This window comes from Doryrhamphus excisus, chromosome 1 (assembly GCF_030265055.1).
Source record: "Doryrhamphus excisus isolate RoL2022-K1 chromosome 1, RoL_Dexc_1.0, whole genome shotgun sequence".
Classification (NCBI taxonomy): Eukaryota; Metazoa; Chordata; class Actinopteri; order Syngnathiformes; family Syngnathidae; genus Doryrhamphus; species Doryrhamphus excisus.
Genome location: NC_080466.1, coordinates 39,607,501 through 39,632,176, shown reverse-complemented (window position 1 = coordinate 39,632,176; position 24,676 = coordinate 39,607,501). Strand labels below are relative to the sequence as shown.

The following is a 24,676-nucleotide window of genomic DNA, read 5'->3' as shown; positions in this document are numbered from 1 at the left end:
TGTTTGTCTATATGTGCCCTGTGATTGGCTGGCCACCAGTCCAGGGTGTAGAAGACAGCTGGGATAGGCTCCATCACCCACTGCCACCCTCGTGAGGATAAGCGGTAGAAAACGAATGAATGAATGAAATGATTAAGTATAAATCTTGAAACGAATTAGGTTGACGGGATTGGTTAAAATACTCAAGTGGGTGTGTCCTCTTGCCAGATTCGCTGCGAAGGCCGCATCCTGAAGACGGACGAAGGCCTCCTGATCCGCTCCTTGCAGCCGTCCGACAGCGGCATCTACCAGTGCACCTCCACGGAGAAGAACTTCAAGCACACGCTGGTCAAACTCCAGCTGGTGGTTCTCTCCAGCCGCACCGTCAACAACGTCTTGGTGGACACGGGCGCCCCCGGCCTGGCCCCGCTGCAGTCCAGCGCCTGGACGCCGAGCGCCGGCCAGTACAAAGACCTTCTCACCATCCTGAGCCAGCCGGAGATGGGCCTCATCAACCAGTACTGCCAGGACTACTGGCAGCTCGGCGACGGTGGCGGCGGCGGCCTGGTGGACAGCAAAGCTAAAACCTTGAAGGAGCTGAAGGAGCAGAAGAAGCCTCGCAACCGCCGGCATCACGACGAGGAGACGACTCCGGCGGAGACATGAGGCGCTGGAACGACCACTTCCCTCCGACACGGCACCAAGACACTTCCTGTGTTTGCAAGAAACACGATATTTATTGTAGCTTGTAAAAAGTACTTCTTTGTACCGCTCTAGGAAAGGGGTTTGTGAATAGCTCAATATGTGCAAATATTAGTGTTATTGTTTATGTGGACGATATCCTTTCATTATGTTTGCTGTTTGAATACAAAGACTGATGGGAGCCTCCTCACGTGGACCAGGACTCGGACTTTATTAGATGATTGGACTCCGAGCGAGAAGCCGCTGGGTGGAAGCTCCGAGCTGTTAAAAGACGGCAGACGGGACTGCCTTCACGTCCTTCCACAAACCGCCGCCAACTCTTTTTCTATGTCAGTAACACGTCTATCATCCACGCGTCTATCGCGTCTACATGCTGTCCTCATTAACAAGGTGTCATGTCAGCCTTCTTGTTTAAAGGCAGATTCCAGCAGGCAGCTATGTTTGAAAACACGACATGCAAAGCACCTTCTCTTTGCCATCGGGCTCCTTTCTATTCAGGAAACATCTCTTCATTCATTAGACGCGTGGGAAACCAACATTAGTATCTTCTACTCCTCTACTGCTGCACAAAAAAGATGAACATCTGGCAACATGCACCCCCCTGCCTGCTGTGGTAGTATTTGTTTGACAAATACACCACAAGGTGGCGCTGTTATTCAGCCGCTGTTAACTCATTCATTCATTCAGCCTATCACAGCTGTCTTCAAGTGAGAGTCTTTGTACACCCTGGACTGGTGCCCAGCCAATCACAGGGCACATATAGACAAACAACCATTCACACTCACATTCATACCTATGGACAATTTGGAGTCGCTAATTAACCTAGCATGTTTTTGGAATGTGGGAGGAAACCGGAGTACCCGGAGAAAACCCACGCACGCACGCACGGGGAGAACATGCAAACTCCACACAGAGATGGCCCAGTGTGGAATTGAACTCGGGTCTCCTAGCTGTGAGGCATGCGTGCTCACCACTTGCCCACCATACAGCACAATCACATCCAATATTCCCATCCATACATTTTCTATGCCACTTACCCTCACAAGGGTCACACAGGTATGCTGGAGCCTATCCCAGCTGTCTTCGGGCAAGAGGCGGGGTACACCCTGGACTGGTGGCCAGCCAATCACAGGGCACATATAGACAAACAACCATTCACACTCACATTCATACCTATGGACAATTTGGAGTCGCTAATTAACCTAGCATGTTTTTGGAATGTGGGAGGAAATCGGAGTACTCGGAACAAAACCCACGCATGCACGGGGAGAACATGCAAACTCCACACAGAGGGTGGAATTGAACTTGGGTCTCCTAAAATGAGGGTGGTACAGTTTTATACTCGTTTCTCACACTTTTTACCTTCAACTTTGCATTCCTGACAGTTTCACACTTTGACTTTCATCTCAGTTTCACCTTAGTTTGCTCATGGACACGCTGGCAGGTATTCATTCATCATCATAACTACACAAAGCTACAAGGATCCTTCCATGCTAACCACTGGCAACAACACAAAATGACGACACAACGGCTGCCCAGCGACACAAGTTGAGCAGCAACATGGTGTGTTCACGGTGCATGGCATGTACAGTATGTACCATGTAATCTACACAGGATATACAGTGCATGTACACTGTATATACAATGCATGTACAGTAGTGTATGTATATACAGTGTATGTTCTGTAGTGTAGTGTATGTACTGTAGCGTAGTGTATGTACAGAGTATTGTACAGTATATATACAGTGTATGTACAATGTATGAGTATATACATTGTATGTACTGTAGTATATGTACTGTAGTGTATGTAGAGTCTATGGTATTTGTACTGTGTATGTGGGTGTCAGTGAATGTTTTTCTCATTTTGGGGGGAATATGAATGATAAGAAATAAGAAAAGGAAAAAATAAATATGATTTTTTTTTTTTTTAATAAGAGGTCAGGGTGGGTTTTTGTCCAGATTGTATTTTGAAAATATTTCCTCGGACTTTGATTTCCTGTGTTTGTCCGACCTGCCTGTGGATTGTTGTTGGAAAGTCAAGAATGATGATGATGATGATGATGATAATGACGTTGACTTTCTTCCCCGTCAATGTTGCTGACTAATAAATGAAAGTTTATATTTTATAAGAACAACAGAATAATTTCTTTAAACTTTATTTTACCATTTGTCCGGGTTACATTAGCTTATTTTAGCTTTGTTTATTTCAGTTTAGGTTGGTTAATCAATTCAAATTGGGATGCAAAATAGGGACTGAAATTAGGATTAGGTTTTTCAAATTGCTGTCTAATTTTTTTTAAATATATTTTTCATATTATGATTAGGTTCCCAAATAAGAATGAGTTTTTTTCCATTTAGGGTTTACATGAGAGTTTAGAATTGGATCCTAAAGGTTACATACTGTGTAAATACAACGGTTCAAGGTTTGAAATTAGGATTAAGCTTGGAAGCGAGTGTTTTCTTGAGGTTTCTACAACATCATGTGTGAGGATGGAAGTGAGGTCTCCTGGTCTCACACACACACACACACACACACTCAAGCAGCAGCACATAATTGAGAGTGAGTAGATTAGAATGCTTACCCGTGTTGAGATTAAGGTCAATGAGATCTGTGGGTGAAACTGCAAAGCTCTTTAAGTACTTCTGTGTGGAATAGACAAGCAAGTACTCCAACTTTATTGACTGACTGTAAAATTTAACTTATTTTTCCAGACCCCATCGGCTCCCTGATGTTGTGCTGACGATCTGATGCGCATGAAGATGCTGTCCAATAATGTTCTCCGTATGAAGACCAAGGCAAGGTCTGTTTGGGTTAGCAGTAGCTTGGAGATAAGTACTTGAGCCCATCTTCATCTTCCGCTGAGCACAGCAAAGTTTCCCTAAAGGTTAGATCAGCCAAGTCCACGCTGGTGTAGACCCTCCTGCCCCCAAACACTCCTGTCCTTGCGCCTCATTGGTCATCCCCGGTCAGACGGGCGGAGGACGCCCCGAAATCCTCTCCTAAGTCAGGAAAATACCAGCAATCTTCTCCGCAGGCGCTTCATACGCGGGGAGGCCGTCGGCTGCAGGACCTTCTTCTGACCACTCAGGCGACGAGGGGCCCAAAGCGGGACAAGCTGGGATGGGGGCTGGAGCCAGCGCCGAGGAGAAGCGCTCCAGAGAGCTGGAGAAGAAGCTGAAGGAGGATGCTGACAAAGACGCCAGAACCGTCAAGCTGCTGCTCTTGGGTAAAAGTCACATTCATATGTACAGTACCTTCAAAAATATGAAATATATGAATATGAAATATTTACTGCTGACTGTGGCCTGAGCAAACAGGAAAACGGTCTCAATCAATATCATCATGTACAAAAATCGCTATTAGAAATGCATTGGTAATAATTGAAATAATTAACAATGATAACAAAACACTACTGTCCTTTCCTAACATTATAATTTCTCTCCAATAAATGACATACAATAGATGTTTTCATAAAATTTATTTTTGTGTGTTCAATTATTGAAATAAAATTGTGTTAACATGAACAAAATTAAATGTATTTATGTGTTTTGGTCCATTTATAATTAGTTTTGTAGCGCAACTTCATATATTCATGTTTAACTACAAGGAAGGCAGGAAAATATAAATTAAATTATTCAAATGTAGAATCACTTATAGTTTAATAAATGTGTTCAAAGACACTACATTGTTTAAGTAGAATTTGCATGTTTTAAGTGTACATGTATGTATTTGCTGGAATTTCCGAGCAGACTTAAATGCAGCAAATTGTACTTCCCTGTAAGTGTTCGTTAGTGAGTGATTCAGGTCCTGTTTTTTTCTGTTCATTTAGACCACACATGTAGCATAATACTCCAAATTATCCATAGGTATGAATGTGAGTGTGAATGGTTGTTTGTCTATGTCTGTGATTGGCTGGCCACCAGTCCAGGGTGTACCCCGCCTCTCGCCTGAAGACAGCTGGGATAGGCTCCAGCACCCCCCGCGACCCTCATGAGGATAAGTAGTAAATGAATGAATGAATGTATGTATAATAAAAAACGATTTGGTGATTTTCGAAGTGTCCATGAATGCCTCTCGCGGTGGTCTCGTGCCAATGCGGAAGTGTCATTCCTACAAGGACTCGGAAGGGGTTTGTGAGTATTAGATGCAAACATGGTGTTGGAATGACACTATTATTGATGTTTTCAGGTCAGAATAAAGTCATTAAAGAGTATCAAACTCTTAGTGACCGTGTGGAGACGCTACACTGCTCCTTCTTCTGCCGTCATTACAGAGACGTGGCTCGACATGATGCGCATGCGTCAATTAAGCTAACAATTTTCACGTATATTTGAAGCAAAATGGCGGTTATGGATCTCATTCATGAAAGAAACGAGTTGCCGTCGTTATCCTGCTATTTGTGACAGCCTTAATTCCATGATGGGATATTCTTATGTCTGGCGCTGATAGCAAAGTAGGTCATCATTAGAACTTCCAAAGAAGCATATAGATGAATGTCAGACATGTTTTCATCGTCTTTTTTCCATTTCTCTTTGGTATTTTAGGTGCTGGCGAATCAGGAAAAAGCACAATTGTCAAACAGATGAAGTAAGAACTGTTTTTTTTTTACATCCAGTCACTTGTATAGGTTTAAAAGTTGATTTAACTATGTTTAAATTCAGTAATATTATTGTTTTATGAGCTACAACGAGGTACTTTTTGTCGGAATGTGATTGGCTGCATGAGCCTTCCCGTGCACAAGTCCCGCCCACAATGTATGATGTGCAATTTGTGTAGTTCACTATTATTATATTATTATATATATTATAGTATTACTAATATTCAGTTCAGTCAATATTGCACATTTTAATTACAATATTTTATATATATTTTAATGATATTATTACATCATTATTATTTAATTTTCATTAACATTGTGTATTTTGATTGTCTTAGAATTATCCACAAGGACGGCTACTCGCTAGAAGAATGCTTGGAGTTCATCACCATCATCTACAGCAACACCCTGCAGTCCATCATGGCCATCGTGAAGGCCATGACCACGCTCAGCATCAACTACGGACACCCGGATCAGCAGGTAATGCACACGCAGGCACGCACACACGTGGGGCGGGGCTAACGTGTCGATGATGTCCACAGGATGACGCCAGGAAGCTGATGCACCTGGCGGACACCATCGAGGAGGGCACCATGCCCAAGGAGCTGTCCGACATCATCCTGCGTCTCTGGAAGGACTCTGGCATCCAGGCGTGTTTCGACCGGGCCTCCGAGTACCAGCTCAACGACTCGGCCGGATAGTAAGCACGCTTCCACGGGCGGAGGAGCGCGGTGAAGAACGTTCCCCTGAGTGTTGTCTTCTGGTCTCAGCTACCTGAACGACCTGGAGCGTCTCATCCTGCCGGGTTACGTCCCCACCGAACAGGACGTCCTGCGTTCCCGAGTAAAGACCACCGGCATCATCGAGACGCAGTTCTCCTTCAAGGACCTCAACTTCAGGTGACGACTCGTCGGCCGCTTGCTGGCGCCGCTTCTGACGTCTGGTTTCCGTGCAGGATGTTCGACGTGGGGGGTCAGAGGTCGGAGAGAAAGAAGTGGATCCACTGCTTCGAGGGCGTGACATGCATCATCTTCATCGCCGCCTTGAGTGCTTACGACATGGTGCTGGTGGAGGATGACGAAGTGGTACGAGGCGGGCGGAACGGGCGGGGCTTTTGCACAGGAAGGCTCATGCGGCCAATCAAATTCCGACAAAACAGTACCTTGTTGTAGCTTATTGTGTTAGCGCTACTGCTGACATATTGTAAGAGCAGCAGCTATGCTAACTTCTATGGTTAGCATCGCTTTTCTTTGTTGCCATCCCCTTCTTGCACATTTTTGGGTAGTACTTTTGCATTTGTATTTTATGCTTTAATATTATTTGTATTATATCATTACAGCATATCTTTTTATTTAAAAAAAATGTAAATTAAATATATTTAATATAATAATATTTACTTATGAATTTATTATAAAAAATTATTACATTATTTTTGCATTTGTATTATATGCTGTAATATTATTTATATTATATCATTGCAGCATATCTTTTTATTAAATAAAATGTAAATTAAATATATTTAATATAATAATATTTACTTATAAATTAATTATAAAAAATATTACATTATTTTTGCATTTGTATTATATGCTGTAATATATGTATTATATCATTACAGCATATCGTTTTATTTAAAAAAATGTAAATTAAAGATATTTAATATAATAATATTTACTTATAAATTTATTATTAAAAATTATTACATTATTTTTGCATTTGTATTATATGCTGTAATATTATTTATATTATATCATTACAGCATATCTTTTTATTTTAAAATATATAAATTAAATATATTTAATATAATAATATTTACTTATAAATTAATTATAAAAAATATTACATTATTTTTGCATTTGTATTATATGCTGTAATATTATATGTATTATATCATTACAGCATATCGTTTTATTAAAAAATATATAAATTAAATATATTTAATATAATAATATTTACTTATAAATTAATTATAAAAAATTATAACATTATTTTTGCATTTGTATTATATGCTGTAATATTATTTGTATTATATCATTACAGCATATCTTTATTAAAAAACATAAATATATGAATTAACATATTTAATATATCTTTAATATAATAATATTTAATTATAAATTAAATAAATTGTAAACAAAATATTTTTTTTAAAGTAGCACACTAAATAACCACTCTAAATAATTGGACTCATTTTATCCATTTATTTTCGGGCATTTAATTATTATTTTTTTACTTTTAACAAAAAAATCAGAAAAGCCAAAGAAAAAGCAAGTGTTGCCATGCCAGCGCTTTTGTGTGCGTTCCGCCATGAGGCAAAAGCAATCTCTGTGGTCTTTCAGAACCGAATGCACGAGAGTCTGCACTTGTTCAACAGCATCTGCAACCATCGCTACTTCGCCACCACCTCCATCGTCCTCTTCCTCAACAAGAAGGACGTCTTTGTGGAGAAGATCAAGAAGGCTCACCTGAGCATGTGCTTCCCTGATTACGATGGTACCTCCTCCTCTCCTTCTCTCTCTCATCCTCTCCTCCGTGCCCGCATGTGCTGATGCGCTTTTCTTCCTCCCTCCGCCCTCCTCCAGGCCCCAACACCTACGAGGACGCGGGGAACTACATCAAGGTCCAGTTCTTGGACCTCAACATGCGGCGAGACGTGAAGGAGATCTACTCCCACATGACCTGCGCCACCGACACCGAGAACGTCAAGTTTGTGTTTGACGCCGTCACCGACATCATCATTAAAGAAAACCTCAAAGACTGCGGCCTCTTCTGAAGGCGCCCGCATGTGAGTCGCATCATTCATCCGTTCCAGGGTCAAACCCTGGCCGCATGGACCATTTGTAAAGCATACAGGCAATTCTTGATGGCGTTTTATAACATCCTTAAAAGCGTAAAAAGAAGTTTAACTCAGGAAAAACCTCAAACTTGGCTTTTGTAGTCATGTGACAGGCGTGTCGCCACCTCTATGCTGCTCTATGGTTATCATCACACATGTTCTACTAAGATGTTGAACATGATCAGTGTGCTTTCCTGTCTTCTTTGCAGGGTTTTTTGGTGATTTTTCCCACCCCCAATGTAGCGAGGACACCCATCAATCATTTGCAACATGTTGACCCTGAAGTACAAGGGGTCAAGGGTCAACAGAGACTAAACACAGCACAGGTCACACACGAGTTTTTGTTTTGTTTTGTTTTGTAGTCCAGCTAGGAACGTGCCGACCTCACCGCCTGCAGACGCACTTCTGGTGGGCTGACCTCCAGCTCATCCCGGCTTCGTAACGTACGCCGTCTGCACGCTCTTAGACGATAGGACTGTCCTTCACCGTCCTGCCGTCCTGTGCGACGTCAAGTCTACAGTCAACCATTAAAGCTTCTCTAGACAACACAGCACTGCTCCTTTATCGCTTTTCATCAACGCTTCATTGCATCATTGCAAGGCACGGTGGTATAGTGGTTAGCGTGCAAACCTCACAGCTAGGAGACCAGGGTTCAATTCCACCCTCGGCCATCTCTGTGTGGAGTTTGCATGTTCTCCCCGTGCATGGTTGGGTTTTCTCCGGGTACTCCGGTTTCCTCCCACATTCCAAAAACATGCTAGGTTAATTGACGACTCCAAATTGTCCATAGGTTTTTGTCTATATGTGCCCTGTGATTGGCTGGCCACCAGTCCAGGGTGTACCCCGCCTCTCGCCCCAAGACAGCTGGGATAGGCTCCAGCATACTTGTGTGACCCTAGTGAGGATAAGCGGCATAGAAAATGGATGGATGGGAATATTGGATGTGATTTTGTGATTGGGCTGCACGGTGGTTGAGTGGTTAGCACGCAGGCCTCACAGCTTGGAGACCCGAGTTCAATTCCACACCGGGCCATCTCTGTGTGGAGTTTGCATGTTCTCCCTGTGCATGCGTGGGTTTTCTCCCGGTACTCCGGTTTCCTCCCAATTGCCGACTCCAAATTGTCCATAGGTATGAATGTGAGTGTGAATGGTTGTTTGTGGTGGGATAGGCTCCAGCACCCCCGCGACCCTTATGAGGAAAAGCAGTAGAAAATGAATGAATGCATCATCCAACACAAGCCTGTTTCCAAATGTGCACACTTTTGGAACTGAGACATATATAAAAATATAAAAATATAACAAATTAATGACATTAAATCTAATTATTTTTATTTATTTTTAAATATTATTTTAAACTTTGTATCTATTTAAAAAAAAATCAAAATAAGAATAAAATAATTCTGTGGATGAAGGCGCTGTATCTTAATGATAATACAATGTAAGCTCCATTGAAGTAACCCAAGTAGACAATGAGTCTACTTCCTGGTGTACCGTAGGAAATGATCCAATTTCGCCTGTTCAGCAAAAGAAAGTGCATTTGTGGCGTAAGCATGTAATACACTTCCAAATCAGTAGAGGGCAGCATTCAACTCATTGCTGTGTACGTGTGAGTCCCACGGCGGCGACACTGTAACAGTAGAGGCATTGACAATTGACCGACAAGCTTTGTGAACTCAGAACTGGACCAAATCGGGATCCAGATAGAAACCCACGTATGAGCAAACATCTGAAGAAAGCCAGTTATTAAGTGTGAAGAGACTTTTAATCCTCAACACACAGCTGAGCCATTAAGAAAGACATTGTAGGCAACGACTGACTATACTAAACATCACTTCCTGTTGCTTTAAACCCTGAGATGATTAGCAGAAGATGTGCAATCGCGTCAAAATAAAATACATCATCAGTCCATTCAGTCATATGGGGGGAAAAAAACATGGAGGAATGAGCGTGTACATAAGGACGGACTGTAACAATATTGAAATGATGCTTTTTTTTAAAAAAAGGCACTTTAAAAAGAGCGGGAGTGGCCACTCTCTTCTCTTCTATGACAAGCTATGTGTTGGCTGCTGGATGTGCCTAAACACGCGTGTATACACACATGTAAAAACGCATGTAAAAACATGTTTACATGCATGTAAACATATGTAAAAACATGTATACATGCATGTAAACACATGTATACATGCATGTATACATGCATGTAAACACACATGTATACATGCATGTATACACACACGCAGGCAGGCTTTCCAAGTGACATAGAGTGCAAAGTGTCCTTATCATAAAAGTCCAAGGCACTAAACGCCACACCAGATCAGTTCACATACGGGACCACGTGGTTATCCTCATTTACTCTCTCCCACACACACACACACACACACACACACAGCATAACAACATAACAATCTCAGCCAGTGAAATAAATGGTCCATGTATCTTAACTCCTTCCGGATCCTCAGTGATCCGCATCAGAGCAGTCCGACCATGTGATCGATCTGCCTCATGTAGACGCTCTTCAGGGGCAGGGTGTAGCGCCGTGCCTCGGGGATCCTGATGCACTGTCAGCAAAACAAAACAAAAAAAATTCTTTCATCTTTGTCTTCCATCATGCCGTCAAGGTCACGTGGTCTTGGGAAGAGTTTTCACGTGATTTTTTTTTTTTCCTGCAGACATTTCAATGAAGATGGGAGGGAGACGCCCTCGCCATTTGACAGGAAGTCCGGATATACCGGATGTGTTAAAAAAAGTAACAAATAAACATTGATCAAATACACATTTCAAATTATATTTAATGTTTTACTCGTTCCAAAAAAATCTGTAAAAGTAGATTTTTAATCTTGATTTTTAAAATGTATAAAAATAAATAAATTAATTTAATTAATTATTAAAATAATGTAGTTTATTTTAATAATTATTAAAAAGTTGATAATTATTTGTATTTATTTATTTGGTCTTCATTAACATTTATTTTTTATTATATTAAATCTGTAAAAGTAGATTTTTAATCTTTATTTATAAAATGTATCAAAATAAATTAATTGTCCGTAGGTATTTTTTGACTAATTAATTATTAAAATAATGCAGTTTATTTTAATAATTAATTACTAAAAAGTTGATAATTTTTTGTATTTATTTATTTGGTCTTTATTAACATTTATTTTTTTATTATATTTTAGCAGAATGTTTATTTTAATGATACAAACACTATAAAAAGAAATGAGATGTGACTACAGTCAGCTGGGATAGGCTCCAGCATGGACGTGTCAGCTTGGAAATGTCAAGGAAGTCGTTATTATTCCAAATACTCATGTCCTTACGTTGCTGGTGTTTCGGGCGGGCGGCTCCTGCTCGGTCTGCATCTCCACGGGTGCTTTTTCGTTTTCATACGAACCCCCGCCCCGCCATCCCTTCTCCCGGAAGCGCTTGTCCACGGGCATCAGGTGTCCCTCTGTGGTGAAGATGTACTTGCTGCTCCATTTGTGGAGCGGGTTGTCCTCGTCGAAGAGCTGTGGGGAGCAACGAGAAGTCAAAGCGGCGTGACCCCCACCCCCTGTTTCCCCCACGTGACATGCGGCGGTGCGGCTCCTACCAGGAAAAGGTACTTGCAGGTCTCGCTGAGGAAGAAGCTCTCCATGCGGTCCTCTTTGGATTTGTGCACCACGTGATGGAGGGTGGCGTAGCCGCATCTGGCAACATGAACCGTTGGCGTCAACACCAGAAGGACGGGAACACGAATGACTGGAAAAACACGTCTACCTGACTTTGGTGTTCCTTTCCAGGCTCTGGATTATATCCATCCCCACGTGCAGGTAGAAAGGATTCTTGGTTGCCTGCCGCAAGGATGAGTCATCGTATGAAGGGGGGGGGGTACTTTTATACTCTAACCCCCCCCCCACACACATAAACAGTAGGCATGAAATATGATACACTTTACTGTAACATATTATACAACTATAATGTCAAGTTGAACTAAAGGGAAATTCAGTCTGCATGGTGGAAGAGTGGTTAGCATGCAGGCCTCACGGCTAGGAGACCCGAGTTCAATTCCATGTCTGTGTGGAGTTTGCATGTTCTCCCCGTGCATGCGTGGGTTTTTTCCGGGTACTCCGGTTTCCTCCCACATTCCAAAAACATGCTAGGTTAATTAGCGACTCCAAATTGTCCATAGGTATGAATGTGAGTGTGAATGGTTGTTTGTCTATATGTGCCCTGTGATTGGCTGGCAACCAGTCAAGGGTGTACCCCGCCAGGGTGTACCACGTGGCATAGAAAATGGATGGATGGGAATATTGGATGTGATTTTATGATTGGGCTGCACGGTGTACGAGTGGTTAGCACACAGGCCTCGCAGCTCGGAGACCCGAGTTCAATTCCACACTGGGCCATCTCTGTGTGGAGTTTGCATGTTCTCCCCATGCATGTGTGGGTTTTTTTTTTCCGGGTACTCCGGTTTCCTCCCAATTGGCGACTCCAAATTGTCCATAGGTATGAATGTGAGTGTGAATGGTTGTTTGCCTATATGTGCCCTGTGATTGGCTGGCCACCAGTCCAGGGTGTACCCCGCCTCTCGCCTGAAGACAGCTGGGATAGGCTCCAGCACCCCTGTGACCCTCGTGAGGATAAGTGGTAGAAAATGAATGTGGTGATGTATTAATGAAGACGTGGAGAAATGACTGCAGTACCTGGTAGAGCAGATAGGTGGACTCGGCCAGCTCGGGTCTGAGCGGGTAAAAAAGGACATCGGGTGCCTTCCGCTGCCAGTTGTACCTCTCTGGGAGCGCTCCGAAGCGCTTCCAGATGGCGTAGTAGAAGGCGTGGAGGCAAATGGCATTTTCCACGTCGCCGTTTAAGACCTTCAAAGAGAAAAGACGGAAGTGATGAAGGGAGCGTTTGAAGACGGATCGGGCGCTCATGCTGACCTGCAGCCCAGGAAAGAAAGCCTGGAGGGAATCTATCCAAGTGTTCATGATCTCGCCGCTCATCATGTTCACGTTGACGTACATGGGCGGGTCGCCTTCTCCTTCGTTGCATGACTCCCGTCTGAAACATCAACAAAGTTGAAGTTGTGGGTGGGTGCTCGTGTGGGGTGTGGGGTTGGGGGCGGCAGGTGTACCGACCCTCTTCTCAGGTGGTTCTGTATGCTGGCGTAGGCCGCCTGGAACATCACGTAGTCGTCCTTCTCTCCGAAGAGGATGTACGACTTGAGAAGATACTCGTAGAAGGAGTCCATGCCGGCGCCGAGCCCGCTCTGCTGGCCCACCCACTGGCCGGTTTGGATGTTCACGATGTTGCCTGATGGGAAAAAAAAACAAAAAAAAACACTGAGGGCGGCTGTACAATCCCGCTCAAAAATTTGGGTCAGGAAGACCAGACTTCCTGGTCCCTGGTCACCTCCTTCAATTCCACCGGGAGGACACCAAGGCGTTCCCAGGCCTTGGTCTGCCCCGGGGTGTTCTACCAGGGAGGCGTCCGGACTAGAGTCATGCCCGAGCCACCTCCACTGGCTCCTCTCCATGAGGAGCTCCCCCTGTCTCTTAGAGTCCAACCACCCAACTGGGTGGGATGTCTCTAAACTTCACATGATGGAACAAAATGGAGGTTTGTTGGTGTTTTTTGGAGTTTGGATAGGTGTGTCCCATTACCGGCCTTCTTAGCGGCCTCTTTTCACTTGTTTTTTATATCTTTAGAAGGCACAGAGAAGATGATGGACAAAATGCTTTTTACCCAGGAGTCCCGTGTGGTTGCTCCTCAGCTTCCAAAGCGACCTGACAGCTCGCCGAGCGACCGACTCGAAGGTGAAATCTCCAGTCAAGCGGCTCAGGATTCCAAACTCCACAAGCAGAGACCCAGCTCCTGCGGTGCAAGTCTCGTTGATGCTCCCGGACGGGACTCCGGTCTTTAGGTTTACCTTCAAGAAGAAAAATACAGAATACATCAGCGGAGCTTCGGATGCGAACCAGTCCGAAAGCAAGACTCAATGCAACGCACCCTGGGGTAAGGGATGCCGGTGCTGGTGTTCTCGAAGGCCGGCAGCAGCCGCACGGCCAAATCCTGCGCCAAATCAAGGAGCTGGTTGTCGTAGCCCTCGTAGCCCACCCGCCCGAACGGATGCTTGGTGTCCGTGAGCAGAATGTGAGCCGAGATGAGGCTTCCTAAGATCCTTCATCAAACACCAACAACAACAGTCACCATTGCCACTGATGAGACTTGGAGGCGAAGAGCAATGACATAACACGTACTACGAAGTACTACTAAGTACTACTAAGTACTACTAAGTGTACACAGTACTCTCTCGCCACTTTGGTTTTCAAAAATATATCAACAAATCCACTCCGGTTTCCTCCCACATTCCAAAAACATGCTAGGTTAATTGGCGACTCCAAATTGTTTGGATGTTTGATTGGGCTGCACGGTGATCAAGTGGTTAGCACGCAGGACTCACAGCTCAGGTACCCGAGTTCAATTCCACACTGTGCCATCTCTGTGTGGAGTTTGCATGTTCTCCTCGTGCGTGTGTGGGTTTACTGGGTTTACCGGGTACTCCGGTTTCCTCCCACATTCCAAAAACATGCTAGGTTAATTAGCGACTCCAAATTGTCCATAGGTATGAATGTGAGTGTGAATGGTTGTTTGTCTATATGTGCCCTGTGATTGGCTGGCCACCAGTTCAGGGTGTACCCTGCCTCTCGCCCGAAGACAGCTGGGATAGGCTCCAGCACCCCAACCAACCCCTCCCCTCCCCCCGCCCGCGACCCTCGTGAGGAAAAGCGGTAGAAAATGAATGAATGAATGAATCGACAAATCCTGTGGTTTCATGGTTTTTCATGGTTTCAAAAATGTATGTTTGGCCCCTTTACCTGATGTTTGCCTCAAACACCTGCACAGTGGAGTCCTTGTCAAAAGACACGGTGTCAATCACCAGTTTGACAGCACTCTGGAACTCCGTCACGTTGCCGAGCACCTACGAAGAAATGATATCTGGCAGTGGTAAAGCGTCACTGAAGGTCCTGGAGCCTTTGGAGCGTGCACGTTTAGGACTTACCACTAGGGTGTCTAAGGAGTCGATGAGCGTTAGAGAGTAGTTCCCCAGGACGTCATTTATGTTCACGTTTGATCTGAAAGTCACATGGAAAAAGTTGGACAACAAAGCAGAAAAGGACGAGCAAGAATTAAAAGCTAAATTGGTTAGTGCGCAACGAGGAGACCCGAGTTCAATTCCACCCTCGGCCATCTCTGTGTGGAGTTTGCATGTTCTCCCCGTGCATGCGTGGGTTTTCTCCGGGTACTCCGGTTTCCTCCCACATTCCAAAAACATGCTAGGTTAATTAGCGACTCCAAATTGTCCATAGGTATGAATGTGAGTGTGAATGGTTGTTTGTCTATATGTGCCCTGTGATTGGCTGGACACCAGTCCAGGGTGTACCCCGCCTCTCGGGATAGGCTCCAGCACCCCTCGCGATTCTCGTGAGGATAAGCGGTACAAAATGAATGAATGAATGAATGAATACAGAGAACATATGAGACATTTTGGGCTGCATGGTAGACAAGTGGTTAGCGTGCAGACCTCACAGCTAGGAGACCCAAGTTCAATTCCACCCTCGGCCATTTCTGTGTGGAGTTTGCATGTTCTCCCCGTGCATGTGTGGCTTTTCTCCGGGTACTCCGGTTTCCTCCCACATTCCAAAAACATGCTAGGTTAATTAGCGACTCCAAATTGTCCATAGGTATGAATGTGAGTGTGAATGGTTGTTTGTCTATATGTGCCCTGTGATTGGCTGGCCACCAGTCCAGGGTGTACCCCCGCCTCTCGCCCGAAGACAGCTGCTTTACAGACTTCATTTTTCCACCTTTCAACATTTTGTAAGATTGTTGCGGTTACACTTTCGCTTCTCTGGAAGCAGTACTTGGTGGTTTGTTGTTTAGATAGAAGTTGTAGTTACACATTTATTAAAGCACTCACGGGTTCTGAACGTCCGGACCTCTCCCTTCGCAGTCAATGGGGTTGAGCTCGTCCTTGGGGAAAGCATATTTCATGTAATTATCATAACCGAAGTAGAACATGCCTTTGGCCTTTTCCTTCATTGCTTCTTTCAGCGCTCCCGAGAAGGAGCTGTATCTCCTGACGTAGTCGTCCTTGTGGCCGTCAAAGAAGCTCAGGTAGGATATTTTGGGGAGCTCTCCTTCGACCCTTGCACACGTGTTGCCGGTGGTCCCCTCATCCCCGGACAGGCGCTCTGCTTTCGGGCGATTGACGTCCAAGCTATCGCTCTGTTCCAGTCCGACGGCGAGCCAGAGCACAAAGCTAACAGACAGCCGCAGCACCACCAGGCCGACTACTAGTGACCGCCATTGCATCTTTGCCGTGGCTCGGACTTAAAACGCATACTTTGTGTCCACACACCGACAGAGAAGACTTACTATCGGGATCAACTCTTCGCTGAGAAGGTTGTGCTGCTTCTGTTTTTACACTTCCTGTCAACAAACCGGCCCCTCCCGAGATTGTGGCCTGTGATTGGCTTTCGTACATATACGTCACAGCGATGGGGAATGTGTTCAATCACTGATTGGACAAACGGCTGTCAATCACTCAGAGGTTTCGGCTGTACTGCTGACGTGTTCAACGCGTCAGCCAATAGGAAGCCGCCAACTGCGGGCCTGCTCAGAAAGTCACCGTATTACCTTTGCCTTTAATGAGAGTCAAGTACATGCAGTTTAGAAGCATAACATTTAAGATTAAGAGTTATGTGGTGACTAATTCTAATGGAATTAATTACTAACATGCATGAATTAAGCTCACAGAAATTGATGTCATAGGGAAAACATACTCCACAGCGATTCGAACCCGCTTCTGCTTACTTACTGTAAGGCGTGCCAAGCACTTTTTCCATGACAAAAGGAAAGCTCATATATTAAAAAGCAAGCCTTTATTTGAATCAAGTGAAGTGATTGGCGTCTTTTCCCGTCCCAGATAGGCACACCAAGCATGCCGCATGTTGCTTCAGAGAGGAGACACATTGCACAAGGCACTTTAAATTCTGCTACTCTCACAGCAATGGGAGGCAGCACGAAGGATCATGGAGGCTACTTCCTGTTTGATCATTCAGACCTTAAATAGAATCACATATTCATACACCGCTGTACTGTAAAAAAAAAAAAAAAATCATACGAGCTCGGTATTTGTACACACCTGTTTAGCTGCAGAATTACAAACTAAAACAATATACATAGTTGGACTGAAACAATGCGTCATTAGCCTGACCTAGCATCCCAAGCTTCATCAGTTCATACAGAGGTTCAAAAGCTATAGTACAACTTTACAATGACATCTCATTGGTTTGGTATCAGAATGACATTTTGGGTAGTGCATTCCCAGAAGAGTTTGTGGGTAAATCACAGGGTGGGGAGGAACAAAAGAAAGGCGAAGAGTGCATCGCGTGCGTGTTAAGGACACGTCTGATGTAGCGTGACGGTTACATGGCAAACAACTGGCATCCGCTCCCTCGTTTTCAGCTCCTCCGCGTCTTTGAGTGCTGAATCAGCCACTGAAGAGTGATATCTGGGGGGGGGGGGGGCACGGTCATGTTCATGTGTCACATAAGGATTGTGGATGATGGTTTAAAGGCAACTCCGACTCACCAATGTTGTCCTTTTCTTTGCAAGAAATGGAGTAGCAGCATATCTCTCTGTCTTGAATCGCTGCCAGATTCCTATAAAGGAAAATGTTCACACAAAGGGATGGACAGCAACATCAGTCAATATTTTATGGCAGCGGATGATAGAGGCTTGATTAAAACCACAAATCACTTCTAGTGCTTGACAGCAGAGAGCCAATGCATTATTCACACCATTTAATTAGCTAGACAGTCGTATCAGTTTAAAAAATTAGTAAATGATTGCTGCTTTGTGGTTGAATATTGCCTATTATCAGTTTAAAAAGCATATTTAAGCAATAAAAAGATGTCTAAATGAAGAAATTAATGCTACTTGTGAATGTAGTAGTCTACATCGGCCACTAGGTGTCGCCAGAACGTCAACTATGATTGCCATTGTAGGTCTAAATCACTTCTCGTGCTTGGCAGCAGAGAGAGCTAATGCATTATTCACACCATTTAATTAGCTAGACAGTCGTATCAGTTTAAAAAATAGTAAATGATTGCTGCTTTGTGGTTGAATATAGCCTATTATCAGTTTAAAAAGCATATTCAAGCAATAAAAAGATGTCTAAATCAGGGGTGCTCATTAAGTCGATCGCGAGCTACCGGTCGATCGCGGAGGTGGTACTGGTCGATCGCTGGTCGATCGCGGCGTGACATTAAAAAAATATCATCCCAGCATCAATGCCGTCACTTGATTGATATACAGGGCAGCCATTCAGATGACAACAGAATGTTGCCCTTCGGGCGACCAATCAAATCAAACAACGTCTCTAAGTGCAGCAGAACTTACGATGTCAGCCTATCATCCATCCCCGTTACTTGATTGACATACAGGACAACCAATCAGATGACAACTGAATTTTGACCTTTAGGTCACCGCTCATGCGTAAACAACGATGCAAAGTGCTAAGCTAGTCGGCGAATTGCGAGATTTTAAAGCCCTCGCTAAACTTTATGGTCACTAAAATGAGTGAAGGAGCTGGACCAAGTAAAAAGGCAAAAAACATATCACTTCCATACGGATATGGAATATTATACGGATATTATCCATGACTCATAAACATTTGGAAGTGTGCTTGAGGCTGGCTATCAGCAGCTACTGTCCGGACTATGCATCCCTGGCTGGTACAATTCACTGCAAGTCATCAAAGTAATTACAAAAAATGTTAATAGTTAATTATGTGTGTTTTGCAATATTGGCTCATTTGGTTATGTAAGGTACATCAACATACATTGTACGTACAAATAATCCTCAATACATTTGAAAATAAATAGATGTTTTGCATTTTTGTAGTGGGTAGATCATTTTGACTCGGTCATTTTAAAAGTAGCTCGCATGCTGAAAAAGTGTGAGCACCCCTGGTCTAAATGAAGAAATCAATTCTACTTGTGAATGTAGTAGTCTACATCAGCCACTAGGTGTCGCCAGAACATAAACCATGATTGCCATTGTAGGCTTAACTCATCTCACAACAGTAACAACAGCATAAGAATCCTAACAACAACATGGCTACTGTTGGGGCCATAACCCATAACAAACAAAAACTCACTTCCTGCATTTCCAAGTCATATGTACGTACTTACATTTTCTCAATGAGCTGCTTTTCATCTAAAGCAGTGGGGAGGTCTCTTTTGTTTCCCAGCACCAACACCTACAAATACGGAATAGGTGATGAATATACCGTATGCCACTGGTGGGAGTACACAGTCAGACGTAAAAAAAGGTCACTCACGGGAATTCCTTGCAACTGAGGTTTGTCTAATAAATTGTGAAGCTCATTTCTCGACGCCTCCACTTTGTCTCGATCTGCGGCGTCCACCATGTACCTGAAACGAAACAGCACAGAGGGGCCATGGTTTAATGCGGGTCCTTGGGCTTCCATGTGGAAATGTTCACCCTAACCCGGCTTGCGTTTTCACTGCAAACTGTCAAAGGTGGGGAGGTGTGACATCATCACAGTTGCAGCACAGCGCAATAAGCAGCAAAAACATCATGTGTGCTTTGCTTTTTAACCAGATGCAAAGTACATAATTTGGTGTAAATGGGCTCCATTGGCTCTTCTGAAGCTAAAGGTTGCTGACTAATTCAGCTCTGACAGTGGAGTAAGTGGAGTACTTACACAATGGCATTAACCCCCCGACAGTAGCGCTCCCACATGCTTCGAAATCGGGGCTGACCGCCGATGTCCCAGATCTGCACAATGAAAGATAGATATTTCAAAATAATAACAACACACACTTGCAAGCAAAATCAAGAGGATTCAAAATAACACAAGAAAAAAAAACACCTTGATGGTGACGTTTCCTTTGGTCACCTTCCTCATGTTAAATCCAACGGTGGGGATCATGTCCTCACTGAAATGCCCCGACTGAAAGAAAGACATTTCACTTCACATCACTTCACAAACCTTCAGACACCCCCCACCCCACCAGACAGTCTCTGTGTCACGACCACATCTCTCAAAGTCACTTCAGTGTGTGTGTGAGACAGGAAGAAAAGCTCTAGCTTGCTCAAGAAGTCGTTTGGCGCCACCTGTTGGTTTGCGTGTAACAAAACTCTAGAACCCGATTTCCTTATTAGAACTTTTTCCCCCGAGCATGGCAACTATATTGTGTTTCTCATAATACTACCACTTTAAAAAATGATATTTTTTCTTTTCATATTTCAACTATTGCTATTATTTGGCATCATAGTCTTATGAGTTTATTCTGGTAAAATTGCCACATTTTTTCTCTTTAATTTATTCGTGTACTTAAAAACAATTTTCTTTAAACATTATGCTACTAAAATTATGTTATTTTTTCTCATATTACATAATTCTTGTAAAATGATGATAACTTTTTTCTCTTAATATTAATTATATTCCTTTAAATTTATGCTGACTTTTCCATCTTTGCTGTTGTTTTTTTCCATTAATATTTATTTTTGTTGTGAATTACATATTAAGAATGTGCTGCCGGCCACAAATGGCCCCCATGCCGTACTTTGGACACACCTAGTTTAAAGAGGTTATAAATTGATTGTATTGTTGACATGTAAAATGTAAACTTAATACTGGGCTATAAGAATATCATAGAAAAATAAATCTGAATAGTAAAATAATGTATTATTTAGAAAAACAGAATCTAGAAACTCTCATATGGAAACTCTGTGAGCACATCATCTACTGTTTACACACACACACACACACACACAGAGGGAGAGCCAGCACACATGACTTGCCAGAGTCACCTGACAAAGCTAAGTGGAAATGAATGTAGCGGTCTTATGACTGCAGGAAGTCCCACAGCAACCCACCCACTCCATGAAAACTCTCAAAGCACTGGCTGGTGAGAGCCGTGGATCTTACCGGCACCAACCGTTTGTGAAAATATCATGCTTGTCCAGCAGTAAAATGCTTTACTGATGTGAATGCAAAGTGATGCTTGGATTTTCTTCCCTTATGAACGCGTGTCTTGGTGCTACAAAATCCAGTGCTGTGCAAAAAAAAACAGCTCCAGATTTCCTCATCAGAGAGTGTTGCAAAGTTGCAACATTGCCAGCAAGTACATGCATGGCAGCTTCACTAGCAAGAGGTCACAGCCAAGGACAATTTAACTTCTGCATCCCTGCATTAGGTGGCATTTGTGAGTGCTGAAGCAATTACTTTTAGTATGAAGGGTCTGTACCATTTTAATGTGTGCAAAAGAAAGAGCAAAACAGCCAATTAATCTATATAATGTTACATTTCTTACTGCATATGTGGTTAGCAAGGTTCATAGTTGTATCAGGTTAGTCGGGGGAATGTAGTTTTAAAGTAAAAAAAAAAAAAAGTACGGCTATGTAAACATCTTGTTATTGTAAACAATATTGGTGCAGATGACAGCCTTAATCTGAAGTTTGCAGCCTTTAGCTTTAGCATGCTAACCATTACAACTCATTCAAATACTCTCTGGTCAGGCACACTGGAAGGACCATAAAGTGTTGCTGAGTAACAAAACGGCGACGGGGGTTGGGGGGGTAAAGATAATAACGTGTGTAACCCGCAACAATCAGAGCAAAGTAAACACTTAGTCATCGTTGTCATTAGCGCTAATGATATTAGCCGACTAGCTAGCTAGCTTACAGGTGACACTTACAGCGATCACGTTGACAAATGTGGTTTTTCCGGAGTACTGGAGACCGACTAGCGTCAGCTCCATCTCCTCCTTCCAAAACAGAGACTTGAACCAATCTAGAAGCCGGTTTATTAGCGCCAGCATCTTGGAGCCGTGCGGTGTTCTCGCCTCTCCCTCCCTGTCAGCTGTTTAGTTGGGCTTTTCCAAGTGGGAAGCAGACAGGGGTCATGTGATCACCAGCTTGGCACAGTGGGGTAAAACAGCGCCCCTGCTGGAGGAATGAGGAAGGGCGGCATTCAGTGTGATGTGTACAGGTATACATTTTAAAAAGCACAATATCAAATTAAAACACAATACAAAACACACAACATTGTTACAACTTTGATGGCATCCTTTATTGCTGGGTTTTAACCACAAGGCAATGGTATTTTAAACCACAAAGAGGAAAAAAAGTCAAATAATAAAACTGTTAAATTAAAAGAAAACTTTATTCACAATTCACATGTGGCTCTGTTTACAACGTGTCGCACCAAGAGGGCTGTAGTGACCAGCGGATCTAAAACTCATTCATTTTCTCACGTCTATGACAAGATGGTGACTATTTCCTGGAGTTGGCTCTTGCTGCAATCCGCCCGGAGTTGTAATCCGCTTTCTTCCACCGACAGGTGATATTCCCGCTGGCTGGCCGCAGCATCAGCGGCTCTCCCTGAAGCACGGGCGACATACACATAAACACATTCCCATATTCTGCAGTATACCACTTATTTTATCAGCTTACCTGCTTTACACATCCTTGCCATGATTATACAGACTATGGACAGGATCACAAGAACAATGACGGACAGCAAGGCACATCCGATGCTCAGGTTCACATACAGGGCGTCATTGTCTGGTCAGAGGTTAAAGTAATATTATTACAAACATCAACTACGCTGACTAATCATATGTACAGCATGGCTTCTTCAATGATCGCAACCTGGCACCCATATTTTTATTGAAGTCATTACTGATGAGGGCTGCACGTGCAGGCTACACAGCTAGGAGACCCGAGTTCAGTTCCACCCTCAGCCATGTCTGTGTGGAGTTTGCAGGTTCTCCAAATCCAAAAAACAAATAACGAACAAGAACTGGGATATAACTTTCTCACTTTTGGACAGATTTAGTAGAGATACTCAATAGTTTTAGGCTACCATTAAATTGACACAAGTACACACAATCTACACTGCAAAACTGCAACCATTCTGTCCAGTGGACACTGATCAATTGTACAATAATCATTATTATATTATTATTTTGCCTATCATGGCGGTCAAGTGGTTAGAGCGCAGACCTCACAGCTAGAAGACCAGGGTTCAATTCCACCCTCAGCCATCTCTGTGTGGAGTTTGCATGTTCTCCCCGTGCATGCGTGGGTTTTCTCCGCTGTTTTTTTCCAAAAACATGCTAGGTTAATTAGCACTATGAATGTGAGTGTGAATGGTTGTTTGTCTATATGTGCCCCGTGATTGGCTGGCCACCAGTTCAGGGTGTACCCCACCTCTAGGGATAGGCTCCAGCACCCCTCGCGACCCTCGTGAGGAAAAGCGGTAGAAAATGAATGAATGAATAATTTGCCTATTATTATTACTATCATCATTATTCTTCTTCTGATTACTACTAGTAATCAGTAATCAGTAACTTATTGGCTTGCTTATTAGCCTGCTTTTGCCCTATTATATGAAATTTGTCAGAGATTTGTTTTGTAAAAAAAAACAATAAAAAAATATCAAATTATTTATGGGGGCTGAAGCTCCCCCAAAATATGCCTAATGACGCCACAGTGAAGCACATTGTTCTTATTATTCTTATGAACATTGTAATGACCAAGAACTACGTTAGTGGCGTAGTGACACCTGGTAATTAGCAGGCTAGCGACTAGCTTGAGCACACACTGGCTCCCAAAGGTAACGCTACGCAATGGAGCTGTCTATTTGTTTGAGACAAGGGGTCTCAAACACGCGGCCTGCGGGTCAAATGTGGCGCGCAGGACACTAGTTTGAGGCCCCTGCCTTCATATGAAAGTTTAATGTTAGTGTGTCCCGCGCGACTTTGATATGGATGCTGTATGGTATCATGTACCCAGAAAAAATTATTACATTTGATTAATGTTCATGTTAAAGGTTAAATAACTGTTAATAGTTATCCTCCCTATCCGTGTGGAAGTGGTAAGTTTTTGGCTATTTAAGTTTAAAGGAAATAACTTGAAGGCTACCGTTTAGGTCGCTAGCTCTCTAGTTTGCGAGTTAGCATGTGTCTCAAGACCCTGCAGTTGCGCAATATGTTGTAAATAAAAAGAGTATAAATGTGACTATAGTCGTGTTTTGTCATGTCTACAGGGCTCTAATAATGCTTTGTTCATTTTAATCTGAAAAAAATTATTTGTCTACCCACCAACTATATGTGGTTTCTTAAGTTTTTATTATTTGCCGTTTTATTGTTATTATTATATTTATAATTTACTTGGGGGCTCCAGTGGCCCCCAAGTAAATTGAGTTTGAGACCTCTGTTTTAGACTGACGTTGAGTACTAGCCTGAGTACTAAACCCAATGCAAAGACTTTTCATGTACGTACCGTGTCTACCGCAGACAGAGTTATGGGTTCCATTCCCTGGAAATTGCTCCACGAATCCTTCCTTTCTGCACCTGCAGACCGAGAGTCAGCGTTTTCATTCGGTGGTTCATACTGGCATAGCTTGGCAAAAAAAGGAGAATGTTTCTACTGTGTCCGTGTTCTGCAGATGTTCGTTTTCACATCCCAATATTCATGA

At 43.2% G+C, this 24,676-nt stretch overlaps 5 protein-coding genes across 8 annotated transcripts in view; 2 read left to right on the top strand and 3 right to left on the bottom strand.

Annotated features, from left to right (window-relative positions):
• The window catches only part of sema3fa (sema domain, immunoglobulin domain (Ig), short basic domain, secreted, (semaphorin) 3Fa), a 62,207-nt gene extending 59,417 nt beyond the window's left edge, over positions 1 to 2,790 (top strand). For all 3 annotated transcript variants that reach the window (XM_058073522.1, XM_058073515.1, XM_058073506.1), the window contains one exon: positions 208 to 2,790. In XM_058073522.1, the coding sequence (XP_057929505.1) occupies positions 208 to 645 (438 nt within the window). In that variant the 3' untranslated portion in view covers positions 646 to 2,790. The remainder of the gene's footprint in view (positions 1 to 207) is intronic.
• Positions 2,791 to 3,617: 827 nt separating this feature from the next.
• On the top strand, positions 3,618 to 10,105 carry gnat1 (guanine nucleotide binding protein (G protein), alpha transducing activity polypeptide 1). Of its 2 annotated transcripts, none has more exons than XM_058073595.1 (9): positions 3,618 to 3,908; positions 5,227 to 5,269; positions 5,618 to 5,759; positions 5,822 to 5,979; positions 6,050 to 6,178; positions 6,235 to 6,364; positions 7,619 to 7,772; positions 7,862 to 8,064; positions 8,325 to 10,105. In XM_058073595.1, the coding sequence occupies exons 1-8, from the start codon at positions 3,803 to 3,805 to the stop codon at positions 8,050 to 8,052; spliced, it is 1,053 nt and encodes a 350-aa protein (XP_057929578.1). In that variant the 5' UTR covers positions 3,618 to 3,802; the 3' UTR covers positions 8,053 to 8,064; positions 8,325 to 10,105. The 2 variants fall into 2 exon arrangements, with proteins under 2 accessions (XP_057929578.1, XP_057929586.1); XM_058073603.1 differs by lacking the exon at positions 3,618 to 3,908 and adding an exon at positions 4,543 to 5,135.
• Positions 9,651 to 16,593, bottom strand: edem1 (ER degradation enhancer, mannosidase alpha-like 1). The gene is made up of 12 exons (XM_058073535.1): positions 16,076 to 16,593; positions 15,158 to 15,230; positions 14,973 to 15,076; positions 14,104 to 14,275; positions 13,840 to 14,023; positions 13,233 to 13,407; positions 13,035 to 13,155; positions 12,798 to 12,968; positions 11,872 to 11,945; positions 11,705 to 11,801; positions 11,433 to 11,621; positions 9,651 to 10,673 (listed from the first exon to the last, which is right to left on the bottom strand). Exons 1-12 carry the CDS (start codon positions 16,468 to 16,470, stop codon positions 10,584 to 10,586), a joined length of 1,845 nt encoding a protein of 614 aa, XP_057929518.1. The 5' UTR covers positions 16,471 to 16,593; the 3' UTR covers positions 9,651 to 10,583.
• A 427-nt stretch (positions 16,594 to 17,020) lies between these two features.
• On the bottom strand, positions 17,021 to 22,078 carry arl8ba (ADP-ribosylation factor-like 8Ba). Its single transcript, XM_058072931.1, has 7 exons — positions 21,891 to 22,078; positions 20,060 to 20,140; positions 19,892 to 19,965; positions 19,505 to 19,598; positions 19,356 to 19,423; positions 17,752 to 17,822; positions 17,021 to 17,671 (listed from the first exon to the last, which is right to left on the bottom strand). Exons 1-7 carry the CDS (start codon positions 22,011 to 22,013, stop codon positions 17,622 to 17,624), a joined length of 561 nt encoding a protein of 186 aa, XP_057928914.1. The 5' UTR covers positions 22,014 to 22,078; the 3' UTR covers positions 17,021 to 17,621.
• A 332-nt stretch (positions 22,079 to 22,410) lies between these two features.
• The window catches only part of tnfrsf18 (tumor necrosis factor receptor superfamily, member 18), a 6,132-nt gene continuing 3,866 nt past the window's right edge, over positions 22,411 to 24,676 (bottom strand). Inside the window, exons 5-8 of the mRNA XM_058045921.1 lie at positions 24,629 to 24,676; positions 24,481 to 24,551; positions 22,648 to 22,758; positions 22,411 to 22,575 (exon numbers count right to left, since the gene is read on the bottom strand). The exon at positions 24,629 to 24,676 is cut by the window's right edge and continues 37 nt beyond it. Of these exons, the coding sequence (XP_057901904.1) occupies positions 22,451 to 22,575; positions 22,648 to 22,758; positions 24,481 to 24,551; positions 24,629 to 24,676 (355 nt within the window). The 3' untranslated portion in view covers positions 22,411 to 22,450. The remainder of the gene's footprint in view (positions 22,576 to 22,647; positions 22,759 to 24,480; positions 24,552 to 24,628) is intronic.